The sequence below is a fragment of the Hypomesus transpacificus genome, unplaced genomic scaffold (assembly GCF_021917145.1).
Source record: "Hypomesus transpacificus isolate Combined female unplaced genomic scaffold, fHypTra1 scaffold_90, whole genome shotgun sequence".
Taxonomy (NCBI): Eukaryota; Metazoa; Chordata; class Actinopteri; order Osmeriformes; family Osmeridae; genus Hypomesus; species Hypomesus transpacificus.
In genome coordinates, this window is record NW_025814041.1 from 363,121 (window position 1) to 382,450 (window position 19,330).

The window sequence follows — 19,330 nt, forward strand, 5'->3', positions numbered from 1 at the left end:
CTTCATGCAAATTACTAACCAATTCAAAAAAATACTCTTAAAAGTATTTTTGAGACGCATACATTTTTTTAAATGTTGTTTATAAAGACGATATATGAACAAAAGAAAAGGATAAGTGTATTGTTCAGGTTTTAGGGAGAACTACCTCCCCTAAGAGATAGAGATAGATAAAGAAAAAAAGAGCACTAGAGAGCGAGAGAATAAGATTGAGGGAGGCAAGGGAGAGAAAGCGATAAAGAGAAAGAGACAGTCGTACATTCGGTTGTGTGACAGTTGCATAAACAAATGTAGCTCTACAAACAAATCTCCTCTAGAGTTGGTTCAAGGAAAACAGGAGTCTGAAAGTGTTGGGTGCATGGGAAGCACAGAGCTGTCTGTAGGGCCGTGCAGTACTAACAAATTGTCATTACCACACTGGGCTTCATTGTAAGCATGTGTGTCATGGACAGGGGAAGAGCACTGGTATAACAGCAAATGCTGCTAAAGAAATCCAGCCTGTCAAATACACAAATGTGTTTGTGTGCCTGTGTCATATGTGTATATGTGTTATGTGTGTTTGCAGACTGTGACTTGTTTGTTCACCCAAACTGAGAAACAACTGTTGAATGTGACAAACATAGTGCCGGAGGCTGCTAGTGTAATTCTGACCCATCCTTCAGTTGTAGACCTTCCCCTTTAAAGGCCATGTTGCAGGTTAACCACCACTGTCGATTAATGGGTACATAAAGCACTTAAGATATGTACAGTACATCATTAAAAAAATGTCTAAAATGTCTATAGGTATTGGCGGGGTTTTTTTTTGATGACGTAACTTTGGGGAGACGTGGAGGAGACCAGCCTCAGCCTAGTACTACAACTATCTCTAACCTTTCTCCTCTGCTCTTCTCCCTGTACACCAACATCTGCACCTCCAGTCATCCGTCCGTCAAACTCATGAAGTTTGCGGACGACACCACCCTCATTGGGCTCATCTCTGGTGGGAAGCGGCCAACCCGGTGACCTGGTGCAGCCAGAACAACTTAGAGCTCGATGTTCTCAAGACAGTGGAGTTGGTTGTGGACTTCAGGAAGAACACAGCCCCACTCACCCCCATCACCCTGTGTGACTCCCAATTCAACACTGTGGAGTCCTTCCGCTTCTTGGGCACTATCCTCTCCCAGGACCTCAAGTGGGAACTGAAAATCAGCTCCCTCACCAAGAAAGCACAACAGAGGATGTACTTCTTGCGGCAGCTGAAGCAATTCAACCTGTCAAAGACAATGATGGTGCACTTCTACACAGCCATCATCACCATTTGGTACGCTGCTGCCACTGCCAAGGACAAGAGCAGGCTGCAGCGTATCATCCACCATGTGGAGAAGGTGATTGGCTGCAATCTGCCTTCCCTCGAGGACCTGCACACCTCGAGGACCCAGAGGCGAGCGAAGAAGATAGTGGCCGACTCCTCCCACCCTGGACACTCCCTGTTTCAGTCACCCCCCTCAGGCAGAAGGCTGCGGTCCATCAGGACCAAAACCTCACGCCACAAAAACAGTTTCTTCCCTTCCTTTGTTGGCCTCCTCAACAAGGCCATGAGTTCACACTGACTTTAATGACTTCATGTCTTAAAACAATTTAAATTACAAAATTGTATCTGTACCATTGTAATCTTCTGTAATATTTGTATTTTATATTGTTAATTACAGCAACTTACATTTTATTTTATTGTATATTTTATTTTTTATTTTATTCCACTTAGTATTGCTAGTTTATGTACCCTTAGTATAGTTAGACCACATATTTAAATGTAAGATTCCTATATGTTTACTGTATTCACCTTCCTGCCAAAGCAAATTCCTTGTCTGTGCAAACTTTCATGGCGAATAAATCACTTTCTGATTCTGAATATGTATGATGGCCCACAGCCATTTAATTTCAAACTGTCAGACGTGAGAGGGCCAATGAGGAATTACCGAGAACTGATGGCTGTCAAAGCCAATTAAATGCATGGTCCGAGGAGAATAAGTGGAGAGCTGGTTAAGTGTCCTGGTGAGTTGCTAGCCATCATTTAGCGACACAGCAATGAGCGCTGGAGCTAGTCTACGAACAGCTGTGCATACAATAACGACAATTTTTTCTGTCAGTGAATAGCACCGAGTGAAAGTCAACGTTTTCTTTATATTTAGTGACAGTGATCATGTTGTTCAGATAAGTACAGGTAAACTTATCTAGAAATAGAAGCAGGGCTCGACATTAACTTTTTGAGGCACTTGTCCTTTGGAGTTTTATCTTCGTTTTTTTTGTTTTTTTTTACATTAGCTACAGTAGCTAGCGTCGGCAGCTGTGTACCTAGCAAGCATTAGCAGCATTTGTATCGGTTAAATATCGGCTAATATTCAACTGTAAAGTACACCTTTTAAAGGATCCTTGGTGAATCAACCTCTGTTGGGTAGAAAAGGAAATTGTAGAAAAAAAGGTAACACCAACATTTAGTGGCAAAATCCATTGTTATGTCTGCAAAATTATTTGCGATATAGTATAAGTTTAGCTAGCTTTCAAATACTGAGATAGTCAAAGTTGAGTTAGCCATATTGCTAGCGATGCTAGCTAACGTTAGTTTACTAGCTGTAACATTTCACTGGGTCTTGCAGCGCTGCTTGATTTACTGAAATTATTATGAAATGTTATGTTCTTCTAGCCATTTGCCTACTTTAGCAAGTCACGTATTTCCAAGCCCTGATAGTGTAACTGAGACACCACAGTAAATAATTTATTTTTCAAGTAATAAGCCCCAGTTCAAGTGTTGAGCATTACATTAGCTGCACAGTCTGTAGAGACCTTGGGACAAAGCCACTTTTTTGTGTTTTGCTAATGCAGAATTCGGTAAAATAAAATCGGTAAAATAGTTATAATGAGTGGCACATAACGTGAAGTAACATGGCATTTTATTGGGTGTGCTCATGCCTTCGGCGAGCACAACCATTGTTCTCTCACATATATATTATTATTCTTTTCCCACCCCTTAGGATCCATCAATAGTTGGACTGCATAGACAACGTCGGTGTCAAAAGTTTCGTCTTGGTCCCGATTGAGTTGCTTGTAATTTCATTTACGTTCCGTTGCACAGTTTATGAGGTTATGACGTTTTTGTGGCAAAAAGTGTATTTTGTCAATAAGGGAACTCAGTGCAAGCCTACGTCACAACGTCAACACACGTTAGCAACGACGCATGGATGCAACGTGCATAGATGTGCTGTTGCACAGCGAGTATCGTGCCGTGGTGTACTAGCAGCACATGTACATTTACGCAAATCAAGACTTGCATGACAGTAAGTAATGTCACATTAAATAATGTATTTAAAATCAAGCGTAGTGCGTCGTGTCTTCAATGCCACAGCATAAGCTTCATGTCAAAAGAAACATTTTCATTTCCGGCACTTTCAAACAATCCCCTCAGCGACGTTTGGTTAGCAACAGCAGCTAGCTTGCTCGTAGCAAACTTCTTTTGAATTAGCCATTTCCCCCTAAATAAATGTTAAGATTATTGTTAATAGCATTTTTGGGGGGTTATTTTCAGCTAGCAGATGATACTGCTATAACCATAACGGCCCGCATCAGATTCAAGACCCTGGTACTGACCTTCAGGGCAGTGAACGGGACTGCACCCAACTACATTAAGTCTCTCCTGCAGCCTTACACCCACACCCGCCACCTACGGTCTTCTTCAGACAACCGCCTGGTGGTCCCACCGCTCAAGACCGCCCGTTCCCAACACAAGCTCTTCTCCTGCCTGGCCCCCCAGTGGTGGAATCAACTCCCCACCTCCATCAGAGACACAGACTGTCTATCCACCTTCAAGAGAAGGCTCAAGATGTACTTGTTCCGGGAGTACAACGGTACTTAGGAATGGTTTGCTGAACCCAACGCTAGTTTCCTCAAGGATCACAATGACTCTTGCTTAGACTGTTGCTCTTGTTGGTTAGTGGTAGCTGATTTAAACTGTTGTATTCTATTTTAGTAAATCCTATTTTTTTTTACTGCTTTCTTACAGGTACACTTGCACTTAGACATTCATGTTGTGTAATTGTAACTTGCTTAACTGCATGCTCTTATGGTTTCTTCCCTTTAGCACTTATTTTTTGGCTGTTCACAATGTGTACTTCTTGTTTTTGGCTACCCGCAATGCTTTGGGGCTATCTTGTTGTTATTATCAGTGACCTATGCACTTTGTAAAGCTCTCTCTTGGAAGTCGCTTTGGATAAAAGCGTCTGCTAAATGAATAAATGTAAATGTACTTGTTTGAATCGCGAAATACTGCCGGTGACAACGTTGTTTCAATAGCTTGTTTCAAAGGGGGTTCTTTTAAGCAATAAACCCCAAGAGGCTGTGTTTGGGGCTGATTTTAGAACAGGAAAGGGGAGTTGTTAGGCACAACGCGAAGCGGAGTTTTGAAATGGCATGGAACGTGATATAGCCAATCACAATCAAGGCTGGGAACAACCAGTTTTAGAAAATGAATTATGCAATATGAGTAGGCTAAATGCTTGAAAATATCACTAGAAGGGAAAATCTTGTCCCAGTTGTTAACTGTCATTGGTGAAATGGTTCAAGCAAATGAAGAACCGAGGGTCAAACTTCACAGGGATCTTCTCATAGACAAACATCAGCCATGCCCGTCGAGTGTTTGGTTCCGTAGGAAGACTGACTGTCAGCATTCCCTGTACAGCCTGGAACACTGCATTTACCTCCGTGGTCCATTTTCAATATGCTTAGAAAAACTTCTTTCAATTCCCGTGGAAGTAGGCTACACAGATCATCGCGCAAATAAACTACTGTCTGAGATCTACACGACCTCCATTTATGTTCCGGGGCGGAACACCAGTGGGTTGGTCTGTAGGTAAATGTTGGGGCGTGACAAAGAGACAAAAAGGTGGAGCCTCGTTGGGATATCACAGTGGGGGATTTTTTGAAACCTATCGTTTCTAAGCAGCAGTTACAAATTGTGAGATTTGCATAGGAAAGAGGCATCAATGGACTTTGAGGTTCACTGTATGTCCATTATACACACCAAACCGTCATTTTTCAACAATGACAAGGTAAAATAAATCGCCCCTTCAATTAACTTTTTAACCAACCTTTTAGCCAACTCCTTGACTCGAACAAACTTCCTGTTCAACTGACTAACTTACTCTCTATCTAAAAATGTTACACTTATTATCAACCTTCATTATCATTATGTCCCAGAAACATCAAGAAACTCTATCATCCATTTTTTATGAATGATATTAACGTCAAAATATCACAGCCAAACGTCCCCTTTCCACTCGTCCATCACGAAACTTGACGCTCTAACTCCAAGTCAACTACACACAGATAAGTCTATGTCCACAGCTCTTTAATGAGCTGGAATACAGCCTGCCATCCACACATCATCAGAGGAAACCAGGCCTGGAGTGGCCATCGGGAGAACTCCCGGTGGGCCGCTCTGCCAGCTCATGAATTGGGCCGGCAGATAGCCTGCTTTCTCAGGGTGTTAACAGGTATAAACAAGTAAAATGTAAGACTTTTTAATACCATATTCTAAATGAAATTTAAGACCAAACTTACAATGGAAATACAAATCAAAAGGGAAATAAACAGGAGTCTTTCCAAATAAACACACTGATGTCTATTCAAAATGAACAGTAGAGTAAAATGACAATAATCGGTTGAGTTTAAGAACATTTAATAAATGTGTGTAATAGGGGTTATGCGAAGCGCTCAGCGTTCGAACTGGAAAACAGATGTAATCGTTTCCGCTTCTCACTTCTGTACACATCTGCAGCGCTAGGTGATCCAAATAATTTATATTGACAGGGAAGTTCAAGGATTTTATAAGTTGTATTACTCTCTACATTAGGCTAAGTGTGACAGGAATAAAGTGATGAGTTCATACAACGTTATAATAGCCTAACGTTAGACCGTTTCCCAGGAGGTAGCACTAACACTAGCTCTACACATTAACTACAACGTTACAGTAGGCTACATAGCTTCACAACTAGAGATAAGTTATCAATGAAATATATGAATTCAGCAAATTAATTTAAGAAGCTCATTTTAATTGAGTGTCATATCCAAAACATTATTCTGGTTTCTATAGCTAGGACCTATCGTTCCTAGAAGGAATTACGTTTAGCCTACTAGCCTATTACTAGGCCAAAAAAAACGTTAAAGTTAGCAGGTGTATAAGATTACGCTACCGACAAGATTGACCTGTAAATAAATACTGTCACACTGGTAGTTGTTGCAGTTGATTGCCAAACATTGCATTCTTTGAGTGTACTTGGACTTCTACAGGTACAGTCTTCGTTTGACTGTTTTAATCGTCTGCGAGCAAAAAAAAGGGTACTCCCCAGGGTACTCGGGGCTCTGGAAGTCCATTTGGCAATCCTGTGTACATGGGAAATTGTAATTAAGGGTAGCTCCTTTAAACACCGGCTATGGTAGGTGGCCTTTACTACGCTGTGTTTACCTCAAAAGCGGCCGGCCGGAAGTAGTTACATCTGTTTTGTAGAACCCGGAAGAATGTTGCGCATAACCCCTATTGCTCAGAGGTCAGATGGCATCGTTGGCTCTGGATTTCCTATCGCAACATCCACCATTGTAGCGTTGACATCGTTGCTAGCGATGGAAATGTTGGAGCAGAAACTAGCACTTGCAGGTTTCTGGCAAAATTCTTCCGACACGCAGTTCACTTCATAACCATTTCCAGGCAGCAACCTTAACCAAGAATACTCGTTCTTTTCAAGCCATTTGTAATTGAACTTTAATTTCCCCATGTTTCTAAGTTGAGTGGCAATCAACCATTGCTGTATTGCCGATGCTTTACGTCATCAAAATCTGTGCAGTAGGCTACGCTCTGACCTAACCATAAACAACGGAGCGCAAACATTTTTTTCATACCTGACAGAACAGATTGCCTGCTTTTTCACAGTGACATGACAAAAACATTTTTACGACCCATCCAATCTGAATTTAAGACAATTTAATATAAGGCTTTATTTTAGGAAAAGTGATTTAAGATTTTCTAAGACTTTTTAAGGACCCGCGGCCACCGTGGTTCCCTTAGTTTGTTCACACACCGATGATAAGTTTGTTAAGTTACTGTGTGACCTATAAGCTCATAGGCTACACTAGGTTTTAATTTAAATAAGCTCATGATCAGACGGGGCATTAAAAAGTGCAATTTTCAGTTGTCGCACATGCTCTTTTTCTCAAACAAAAGTGCGTGTACCAAGGTGGATGCCATGGAGACAACCCTAAACCATTATGTATTGTTGTGAAGGGAGTTGGCAAGAATAAGCTGATATGAAAAGAATATAATGGATGGGAAAAAGATGCCAGGAGGAACTGAAAAAGCTAGGTAAAAAAAAGAAAGATCTGCTACTTCATAAATCTAGGTTCCTGCAAGGGTGGGAAAAATATATTTTCTCAAAAGCCTCTGTGTGTTGTATTTCCCAGTAAATATAACAATATGAGTCCAACATAATTTTGATATTACATAAAGCTCCAAAAACGATTTAGCACTGAAATCGCATTCATGTGAAGTTCCAATTTCAGCTCACATCACAACCATGACGAGGTCCTAGGTTCGGTTTAAGCCCCAAATGTGTAAGGCTCAGCCCCTGGTGGGGATGGGCTGGTTTTGGCCTTTACGCTCCCGGGCTGAAAATGGGTCCCACTCTGGCCCTGGAGGAAACCATCAAATAGCCTGCCATAGCTCCCTGTGGTCCTCCAATGAGAGACAGTATCCGAGTAGATTCAACCCTGTGTTCTCCTCCCCAAGGGAATGTAACTATACAAACCTGATGGGCCGAGACAACGCTGGGTTGCAGGGTTGTTTGAATCTCAATAAGATGAAACAAGATGCAACAATATGTGTGTTCGTTTGAGATCGAATGAGTGTTTGTGTGTAAGCATGTAAGTGTGCAAGTGTGTTTGTAAGTGTAGACATGCTGCTCCAAGATCGCAGTTGGGGTGAATGTTTTCTGAGTGATTTTCCATCTGGTACTATATGGTTTGCCAGGTCTAGAAGCAAGTGCCATACACACATGTATTAAACAGCCCACAGAACTTTAGAAATGTTTTATCAAGTCAGTGGTGATTTCCTAGCCAACTCTCTGTCATGTTTCCTTGTCAACCATTTTGTTTTGTGAACCAGGCCAGTTCCCAAGGTCTGTGGGTACTGGTGTGTGGGGGAGGGTAGAGTTCTAATTCTATGACTGGCTTTGACAGGGGTGGGACCGGGCCAGGATGACACTCCTTAATAGCTGCCTTCACCCTCCCTCCCAGGCTGTGTCTGTCTGTTTGCCTCCCTGCCTGCTTTTCTGCTTGACAGTCTGCCTCTCTCTGTCTCCTGCTTGCCTTCTGCCCTCCTCCCTGTCTCCCTGTCTCCCTCCTTGCCTCCAACCTGACTCCCTGCCTCCCACCTGCCTCCTTGCCTCCTATGTAAAGAGATCCCTACTGGCAGCTGACATCTTGCCATCCTCAGCACTTGGAATTCTTGGATGGTCTCCGATTATTTCTCACTGGGCCAGTCAGAACATCAACAACATGATAGGATGATGGGTGGTTGGTTTTACAACATACACAATGTTTTCTTCTTGGTCATAATATATTTGGATATTATGGATTAAAAAAATCCATAAACAAACAACATTTACAAATATGTTAAAGATACTGGGAACAACTGAACATAAATAATTTTTTATGCTAAAGTGGTTCACATAAACAACTGTGTGGGAGTATAAAATAAACGACATAATGAACAATAGATTTCTGTGATGACTGAAGCCAGCACATACACCCTGTGGCCAGGTTAAAAGGTTACCCCAACCCCTCTACACCACTATAGGCTGGTTTCAGCTAGTGCAGTGCCAAACCACAATGTATCTTTTGTGTAGGTGTTGAGGTTGGGGATCTAGGGAAACTAGCTGAGCTCAGCTCATCAGACCACACCGACTGGGAACAATGAGGCAGAGATGCAGTGGTGTGGCAGTGGAATGTACACTCTCCCCCTCTCTCTGCCTCTCTCACCATCTCTCAATCTCTTGCAGTGGCAAGCTAAAGCTAATGCTAGCAGTGGACAACCGCCCACTCCACCCCCACCCATGGACAAACTGACTTTAACAACTGGGTGTTGGGTGTGTCCCCAAAAAATTATGGAGAGACAGAGAGAGAGAGACAGAGAGAGAAAGATGAAGAGCATTGAAAACCGAGATATATAGATGAGAGAGACAAAGATAAACACAGAGGGAGAGACATGAGGGTGAAAAGGGAAAGATAAATATGAAGAGAAAGGGGGGGGGGGGGCAGAGTGAAACAACAGGTGGTCAGAAAACCCAACTTACATCCTCCTCCTTCTCCAGCTCCAGACCCATTTCTCTCAGGTTGCCTTCAAACTCTTCTCTCCTGACCCTCTTATCATCCTCGTGGCAATCCTGGTTCTGGTCCTGGTTCTGGGCTCCAGCCTCAAGGTCACCTCCTCCGCGGGTGCCAGACGAGGAGGACGAGGGCGCATGTGCCCTGCCGCGTCGCAGGCTGCGTGTGAGGGCGTTGTCTGTGAGGCGGGAGGCCTGGCGGTGCGAGCTGTGGGGCTTTTTGACCTGGTAGGAAAGGATGTAGTCCACCCTCCTCTCCCCGTCCTGGAAGTACAGTCCGTGCTGGCATCGTGTGTTCTCCTCTGGTGTGAGTGAGTTCAGGAGCTGGGGACAGAGGGGAGGGACGGGCATGAGAGAGGCTGGGGCACTGCCTGGATGTGTGTGTGTGTGTGTTAATGTGTGTCTGCGGGTGTGTGTGTGTGAGGGGCGCGGTTTACCCCGTGGGAGAGAGGGACCAGTGAGGCTGTTAGAGGAGGTCAAGGTGGAACTGTGTTTGTCCCCCTGCATGTGGCTTATAGGGATTGTTGGTGCCTTGGGGGCAGGGCAGGGGTATTGTGGCCAATAGCAAGGCAGGCAGGATGGAAAAGTTTCAGAATACCAGTTGAAGTTCATCCAGTTTTCTGTGTTATATAAATCAAAACGGGACTATTCATTAACATAGTATTACCTGGACACTCTGTTTCCTTCTTGTAATTTTCCTGAGTTCTGATGGCTACTTGGAAACTTTGATTAGTTTCAGCTGACGTACCAAATAATATATTATGAATTGTAAGATTATTTGTGGCGCGAGTCATATTTGTATGTCACATCCGGTTTTGTCAGGCTAAGTCTGGCACGTGGTTGGAATGCCAGGACAGATGGACTTATCTACAATCTACTAATAGATCAAGATTCGGCTGGCTTGACATCAGATAATTTTGATCATGCTAGTTTCGAACACTTCTGCAATACTTGTCTGATATAGACAAGACATTCAAATTCTTTCAAGATGTTTACCCCGACAAAGAGGCTGCCACAAGAGTGTTATTGTGTGTATGTATGTTTGTGAGCGCTCAGTTCGTGTGTGTGTTATAGAGTCTGTGTGTGATTGTACAGTGTTATATGTTAAGTTCACACAAGGAATGCTGAACACTAGTATCCTTTTAAGCTGTATAAAATATTTATATTTAGTAATTTAGATCCATTCATAAGGTTAATTTATCTAACATGTATGAGTGGAGTCATGAGTATAAGGCTGTGTATGTTTAATATTTTGACATTTGAAGCTGTGTTTTCAACAGCATAGCTGACTGACGGTGATTCTTACAGGTCTAGATTGTTGAAGTCAAAACACCACCCCTCTGCCTCCATACCGTCTACCACATCAACATACTCTGAATGGCAGTACTGTATTATCACTTAAAATAATATTGTCCAATATCCCTGCAGACTGTTTTCCTAGCAGCGACCCAGCTGATTTTCTATTTTAGTCCCATATGTAGCAAAGTGGTCCGACCCACATACACTCAATCCAATCACTACGACCTAATTTGACAATTCCACATTCTGTCTCTATGTGATGAGCTAGGGAAATCTCAGACATGCTATACCAATCACTGTTTTGGGGGCCAACTCAATGGGACGGTGCAGTCTGTTGATAATCGTGTGCTTTAGACTCTACACATGCAGTGTTTCTGTTTCTGTTATGTTGTTAACAAGTTCTCAATTTTCTATTCCCTCATGAAATACAGCCTCCACCCTGGATATAATGATTCAAAAGAAAAGAACGTTTTTGGTTGAAGTCTGCAACCTCTCTCAGAAGTTCAAGGGCTGCATGTTGCACATTGTGTGTTTTTATGAGCTGACTTAATCCAAGAACGTGATAAGACGATGGAGTTCAGACTGCATGCTCTATCTCACTTCCCCTCTGCCCTTCATCACTGAAGCAGTGTGTCAGGGCTGCTTGTGTGTCCTTGTGTGAGTGTTCCTCAATGAAGTGTATGTATCAAGGCATTCTGTATGTGTCAGTGGAGTCTCTATGTGTCAGTGGAGTGTGTCCATGTTGTGTTTGTGTCTCAGTGTGGATCATGGCGTTTGTGTCTCAGTGGAGTGAGTGTGTGTGTGTGTATGTGTGTGTCAGTGCTGAGGTTAACTGACGAAATAGCATATAGGAGCAGTGGAGTAGTCTATAAAGTAGTGGGGACCTACCAAGCCCCCCACCTCCTTGTGATACCCGCACCCATGTATCACTGCTCATTTTATAGTGGGCTATTTAGGAATACTTTTGGGGGAAGCAATGTATGCCTGTGTATCACGTAGACTTCATCGCTGTATAGAAGGTAGAGGTCTACCATTTGGCCACTAAGCTTATACAAACATTATAGTAAACCTCTGGCAAACAGATAAAATATTGCACAAACAAAGCATGACTTATTTAGCACATCAATGTAGTGTGTGTTGATGTTCTAAAACATAAGAAACATGCGCACACATAAACGCATACACACTCACATAGACACACGTATTTGCACACCCACATGCTGTATATACAAACACACGCGCACAACTGTCCACACAGACGCATACACGCACACACCCAAACTTTCACGGACATTTCACTCACTTCAAATTTGCCATGAAAAACCACATCCTTGAGGAAGTGCCGGGACTTGCTGGCTGAGCTCTGAGACAGAGGACTCCCTGAGATCCGCTCTACTTCTCCTGCCATCTTCCCATCACTCGCGAACACCGCACAAGACTAATGCTATTAAACCCAACTCAATCTTTCTGGCTGCCTCTATCATTCCCTCACTCTGTCTCTGTCCTCCCTCTCTCTTTTCCTCACTATTTCACTCTACCTCCCTCTCTTTTTCTCCCTCTCTCTCCCTTGCTCTCTCTTTCCCCCCCTCTCATGTTCATGAGAGTTGACTAAGCCCAAACTCTTGCCTGCTGGATCGTCTTGTTACTTGAGACGCCGTCTGAGAAGCCACAGGCTAAATTTAGACAGGACTATAAAGCCTTGATCCAAACTACTTCAAGGTGCCCTTCTCTCATCTCTACTTACATATTAGTAGCAAAAACATGCCTTCTGTTTGAAACTGAAAGAGAGCACTAATGACGCAGGGGTCACAGCCTTACTTGTAAACTATATGCAAGTTACACAAACATTTAGGATGATGCTCTCAGACAGGAAACATCCCATCCCACCTGGAAAAGTACCATTTAAAATGTGTCACTGACACAATACCAGGACCACATAGGTCCCTCTAATACTGGGAAAGCATCTAATCGTTTGGGGAACGGCTGGACTGATCTGGACGATGATGAGATCCCTGAAATGTCTTGGATTATCTGGAGAAAACATCAAATACATACAAATGTGGACAAATATTGTTTATGCACAATCCTTCTCAGAAACAATCGATTCCCCTATCTCATTTGGATATGAGAATGAGTAGGCAGGTTGTTATTGCAAGGCAGAAGTTGCAGGCTTCATGAGTGAACTAAAAGTTAACTAAATAAAAAGGCGTCGGACAAATGGACTCTGATGACAAACCCTACGCCTACCCTAACCCCATCCTCAACCCTAACTTTAACCCTAAACATAAACACATGTCTCATTTGGGTCCCTAGATTTTCAGCTAAATCTTCAACCCAATGATCATGCATGGAGACTTGAAACTACAATTGACTCCTTAAACCTTGAGGGAAGACGACATAAAGATCAGTACAATTAATAGAAAAACGAAATTATGAATGAACTCAACTAAATTTAGCAGAATGACAAAATAGCAAATGGGTTGCATACTGAAAGACAAATGTGAACTTAACAAGAAAGAAAAAACTTTTATATTACATAACCCTGAAAAATAGTGTCCAGGGTCCAATTTATTTTTAGCTTTATAGGAGTTAAAAAATAAAAAGCTAACAAATGCAGGCCCTTCTACAGCAGCAGCCTGTTCTGTCCCTAAGGACAACATGTGTCAGTCTGTTCCGAGCAGGAAGCAGGGTCAAAGTTCATTTCTCACTGGGAACATAAGGATGTGGTCTTCACAGCACTCCTCAGCTCTCAGGATGAGGTCATATCTAGTCTCACAAATCAGACTTCTGATTGAAGTTTAATCTCTGTATCGAAAGAGATACTTCTGGGTGCTGACGTTTGGTCATATCCCAGATCATCCGTCAGACACGTAAAATGTGTATAAAGTTTGAGTCCTGGGACTCAGACAGCTGGAAACCCCTTTAAAATTGTACCTCATCTGATGCCGCAGCCTTATCCCAATCCTGTGTGAGCATTGGAGTTCACATGAGCAGGGATCAAACCCATTTCCCGGTTCACAGAACAAGAGGACATCTTTGTGATATGGTACGAGCATGTTAGCATGGCCTGTCCCAGCCTGGTAATTTCATCACAGTGGGAAGATCCACAGTAGCTCTCACTTTTGAGGTTTACCCTAAACTGCCTTCAGACCAGGTCTTTCAAACAGAATCACAAAATGCTGAAGTTGAAGGGAAATGTCTGGGTCCAGAAATACCCCCAACATATTCAGAAACTGCAATTAGAGTTCAACTAAGAACAGAGGGGACAGAGAGCCAAGAGAGCCAATGTTTAATGTCAATGTTTAAGTTTAATGCTGTAAACTTTTTGTGTGCCAACCGGTATAATCTCTATACAGAGGGCATTACTGTGTGTATTTTTGTGTATGTGTGTGTACAACGTAGGGGTGTCACAATACCAAAAATTCAGTAGTCGGTGCCAATACCATTAAAATAACACGATTCTCAATGCCAATTTCGATACCATGGTAAAAAAGAGGATTGTCTAAGATTCCATGTAGGCTACTTGAACCATGAACTTCTTTAAAATATTTGAAAAATAGCAAAATGTCCTACAAAGACATACAAAACATGTGCAATAGAGCATAGCACAACATAATAAAGTGCAGATAAGCCATTCAACTAACAAGATGAACATGACATGAGTTAACCTTCTAAGCTATGGGCTAACGTTAAAACTACAGCTAACCTAAACTATGTACATAAGCCATTGTAACACACGTGCCCACCATCTCAAACATCATGTAACGTGTATTTTAGTAGGCTATGACAGATTAAACAAACAGAAAAAGAGCATTCTTTGGATGTATTCAGAATTTCGCCGCGACTTCAACGAACATTGATTTATTTTGCATGATGCCAGATGTTAGCATCGGTGCTGCGCCTCTTCTGGAACTGAATCAGAACTTGCCTTGAATTCTTTAAACAAATCCAGATGACGATCTTTCAGGTGCTTAGCTAAATTGGAAGTATTCCCCCTTGGTCTGAAGACTGCGGTAGCATTTTTTTGCATAATGGCTTCTGCGGATTAATTATAACGCCACGGTCATCTGCCTCAAACACAAACTACTTTTTTTGCCTTTCTTGTCAACAAGTCGAAGCGGGGCGATCGCTAAAGCAGCAGTTGTTATCTTGTTTTTCTTAATGTAAACGTTGACTGGAACACTCCTGAAGGCGCAGCACCGATGCTAACATCTGGCATCGGCGCTCACGGTACTTACGGTGCTTCAAAAAAATGGGCATCGTCGGTGTTTTGTTATTTTAGCATCGGAAAGTACCGTAAGTATCGGTTCTCGTGACATCCCTAGTACAACGCATCCATTGTCTTATTAATTGGGCCTAAAAAAAGAGGTTGTCAATCTGAGAAAGAAACAATGATGATACCCTCACTGCTCTTTACTTGTCATCTCACACAAAGTCACAAGTAAAGTTCCAACATTACAGGAATTTTGGAGGTGGGAACTCAATGAGAATTTTGGGGAATTAATAGGAATTTTCTACTGTCAACAGCGGTTCCACTGTACCGGACCCATTCCAGGAATTCCATTCCCAACGTGCTAATACTTTGCCATTCTAGACACCATGCCACCACTTTACCTCCATGGGCACCACGGGGACCACTTACTATAGGTTCCTGCTGGACATATCCTATATCCTCGATGCCCTTGATGTTGATAATATCAACTTGTTTCTCCTTGCCAGGCACGTGGGTGTATACCACAGTCTTCTTCATGGCTCCGAGACTCACAGCTGGGAAACTGCTGGACCAGGAATGCTTTACCTGTGGCTAAAAAAACAACTGGGTCAAGCTGGGGTAAAACACATCAGTTTACATCTGTTCATACATACTTTGATTCTCTGAAGTGAAACTCCTTCATAAGACATACTGTGCATATGTACATATTTCTGTACAAAGAAATAGGAATTATATTTGCATTTGTGCATGTTGTTAGTTCGTAAAAACAGTATGCAGAGCTGCTTACCTTCTTTCCTACTGAGTGAATGCTACAAAAGGCTTTCTCTCCCAGACACTAGAGTCTCTCCTTTTAACAAGACAGGTATGTCAGTGGAGTAACAGAAACACAAGATGTGTTTGACTTCATGCAGCGCCGGCGTCGCCTGCAGCCGCCTGCAGCCCGGCTGACTTGAAGCAGCCAATGGCATTCGCAGCTTCAAGGCAGCCGACTGCAGCCGGCTGTCGGTGCCGCCGGCGCTCCATGAAGTCGAACGCAACTACAGTATCGACTCGGATCATGTGACTCACTGTTCTCTAACCCTAGCAGACGTGAGTAAATTAACTAATGCCTATGAATAACAGTGTTGTTCTTGTCCTGTACATCCCTCTGGGGCCCCAACCTCCAAACGAACACACACTCCCCAACAATTAGGGTAAGGAATAGTGCATGCAGAAATCTGCAAGTTCAAAACTGCTCTCTTCGAGCGTCATTAAATTTTACTTTCACAGTTTTAGGGGACAACTGTCAAAGTCCATGGGAAGAATTATAGCTCCCTGAGATCCACTGCGCAAAGGATATATCTAATTCAGGGCCATGTGTCAAGTTATAGCTGTAATTCAGCATATGCCAGGCTGACAGCAACAGATGGATGGTAGGTTATGAACAACTTCATGCATGGGATCTGGTACAGAAGTACGCATGGAAAGTGGCCAAACACAAAAAACAGACTAGCAAATGTTTTTGTGCAGTGAAAAATGTATCTGCTGCACTTAAAAGCCCTTTTTTAATGTTGTTTTGGATAAAAGCGGTAAATATATGTGCTGCGAACGTAAATTCACAACTGGCCTGAGGAGTCTGGACAACTTTTTGTGACATATCGTCACTTAAAAAAGTATTTTCACAGGAACGCAGCCTCCCTCCTTCCTCATCCGTCAGTTGGCCATGTAAGTCATGCACAGTAATCTAAAAACAAACATCTTAAAATAGTGTGTGATAGTTTGTTTGTTTATTATTGTCATCCAGGATGAGGAGAGCCTCCTAAACTACCTTCTCCAATTGTAAAATGATTCCTTTTCATCACTGAGCTGGTCTGAGCTGTCTCCTTAGACTGGTGTGGTGTGTGTGTGTGGGCTGAGGGGGTGGGGGCTCATCTGAGACTCCCCAGCTGAGGCGCTGTTTATTTTTCAGGTTCACTGCAGTATGTGAAATGCTCTTTGGACTCTGGTGAACCTCACCCGGATGGTGCTCTTCCTCCACTCTGAGGAAGGGGGGTTGTGTATCTTCAGCCAGCATAGACTACCAATCCCCCAAACAGCTGGACCCTATCAGGTCCCCCTTGCTGTGACTTGGGGCTCACTTCTGTGTGACTTGCAATTCCCTGTTAGCTTAAAACCACTGGGCTTCAGTCCAGTTGTGAGTTTGGTAGTTTAAATAAGCAGCTCCATGGATTAGAGGCAGTCTCCGTGGGAATCGATGGTTGAACAAAACAAAAAAACTTCAGAGAAAGAAAAAAGCTGAACTTCCTCAGTTCTAATGTTAGTACCGTATCTCTGGAATTTGGACACACAACTCCAATTAATATCAACATTGTGTCAACCATAGGGGATTTAAAAAGCCTCCCATGAAGGACAACCAAAGTGGTTTGAAATGACTAAATATGTACAGTACAACCACAACTTCACAACTCACAATACACAACACAATACACACTATTCTCCAATACCGCCTATCCACAAAACCGTACACGGTGTGGTTTATGAGTAATGTTTTATGGCTATCCTAAAACACTGTAGGTCTTACTGGTATGGTTACCTGAAACACTGCCACGTCTCCTATGGCTACTACCTGAAACACTGTTACTGTAACTGGTCCCATGGGCACTAGGTCAACCTGAAACACACAGTACAACTTACAGGACAGTTTCTTAAAGGAGCGGGGAGAGTGGGGTGGACAACATTAGCTAACAGTCATAGTTATGTTAGGGCTTCAATAGTAAATAAACAAAACTGTTTATAATTTTTACTAAAAATATGTTAAACACCGCTCCCCCATCTCTTCAACTTTGGAGCGGTCGCCTTGAAGCCTCCCTAGTCCAGATATGACAACCTTCTGACATTAGCCCATTGGGCCCCCTCAAAATAACACTTCATCAATGCTTCTTTGCAAGACAGGTTTATGCCTAGAAAATCAGAAACCTGTAAAGAAAAGGCTTAGTGTTTAAGTAGACCTGGTGCTTAACAATATAGGGACAATATTTCATAGTCGTTATATGTATATGTAAAGGGGAATGAACAATATCATAGATGTATAGGCTAACACACAAAAACCTATTACTATTAAGCAATCCTAGCCCATTAGTGTTGATCAAATAAATAATGTAGGCAATGTATCGTTTGTAAAATTTGAATATGCTCAGGGCACGTAGCCTACGTATAGCCTATAGCCTACCCATCAACCAGAGTGACACAAGCAGGTGAATGTTTCCGCAACTGGAAAACTCATCAGGAACTCCTGCTACTGCCCGCTGTCAAGCCAACACCCTTGATTGGGAAATGTCTTCCTCTAACCAACTAGAAATCACTCTAAAACGTTAGATACGTATTAGGCCTTAAGGTCAGTCACCGGGCGCCAACTATGCAAAGCCAGTTATGCAGTCAATGACAAAGCGCACACGGTATTTCCACAGGTAACGGTAATTTATTTATTACGGTTGTTTCTTGAGCTTCATTCTGTACACACTAGGCTAATCAAGGCTGATTTTGTGACTTAATGTGCATTTTTAAGTGTTGAATCCTAAGTGTGCACCTGCATCCCTCTCCATGCAAATTGTCTCAGTAAGAAAGCAACAATTAGTAAATTGTCAGTAAAACCCCAGATTAACCGCCTATTACACAACAATTTACATCCAACTATTGCTCTCATTTAACCTACATTTTGAAAAGAAAATATAAAACTAGAGATATTTGTTACAAAAGGTTATTGAATTAACGATTTGCAAAGTTTCCTTGGTCATTTGAATTCGTTCGCTTGCAAATCCAAGACGTCTTTTATTAACGTGGTTGTGGATGAGGTGATAAAATAATTATGCTTTAAAATATTTAAGCCCACCAAGGGTTAGTTCAAAATATAGTTGTCTCCGTAGGTCACTTAGTTTTAGCCAGCAAATGTATAGGCTACGCTAGGCTCAAAGAGGAGGAGGTGTTAAAACTTGTACCTGGAATTGGTGCGAAGGTGTAGAGATGTCTAAAAATCGGTGACGCAACACAGGTGATTTAAATCCATAACAACCGTCGACTCCAACCTCTTGCTGTCGGGGACCGTGAGCGCGCGCTCTTGTCAACCAGTGGCGCAACGCCTAGCTTCTTGAGTCTTGCGGGTGGAGTGTCGGGGGAGCGGAGTGTAAACGTCTATGTGGGTCTGAGTCTCTAACGCTTCAACGACAAAGTCTCGTCCCCTTTTTTTCAATGATTAGTAAAAAGACATCCTTTCATCATATTCTTAACGACGATAACGCCCACCGAAACATGTGGAAGCTATTCTGTGGATTTTTCATCTAATTCCCTGAGGCATCACTAATAACTTGCTCAGGTGAACTCAGGATAACCACAAGTTAGGCTATATAATACTGCAAAATAAAATGTAAAGCGAATTGTGATGTTA

At 42.6% G+C, this 19,330-nt stretch overlaps 1 protein-coding gene across 8 annotated transcripts in view; it reads right to left on the reverse strand.

Moving 5' to 3' along the window:
- The window catches only part of LOC124466296 (anoctamin-1-like), an 84,310-nt gene extending 65,258 nt beyond the window's left edge, over positions 1-19,052 (reverse strand). For 6 of the 8 annotated variants that reach the window (XM_047018092.1, XM_047018091.1, XM_047018090.1 and 3 more), the window contains exons 1-3: positions 18,885-19,052; positions 15,340-15,501; positions 9,369-9,722 (exon numbers count right to left, since the gene is read on the reverse strand). In XM_047018092.1, coding sequence (XP_046874048.1) covers positions 9,369-9,722; positions 15,340-15,447 — 462 coding nt within the window. In that variant the 5' untranslated portion in view covers positions 15,448-15,501; positions 18,885-19,052. Of the gene's footprint in view, positions 1-9,368; positions 9,723-12,000; positions 12,265-15,339; positions 15,502-18,884 lie in introns of those variants that run through there. The other 2 variants (XM_047018087.1, XM_047018093.1) reach the window with 2 other exon arrangements.
- Positions 19,053-19,330: the final 278 nt, after the last annotated feature.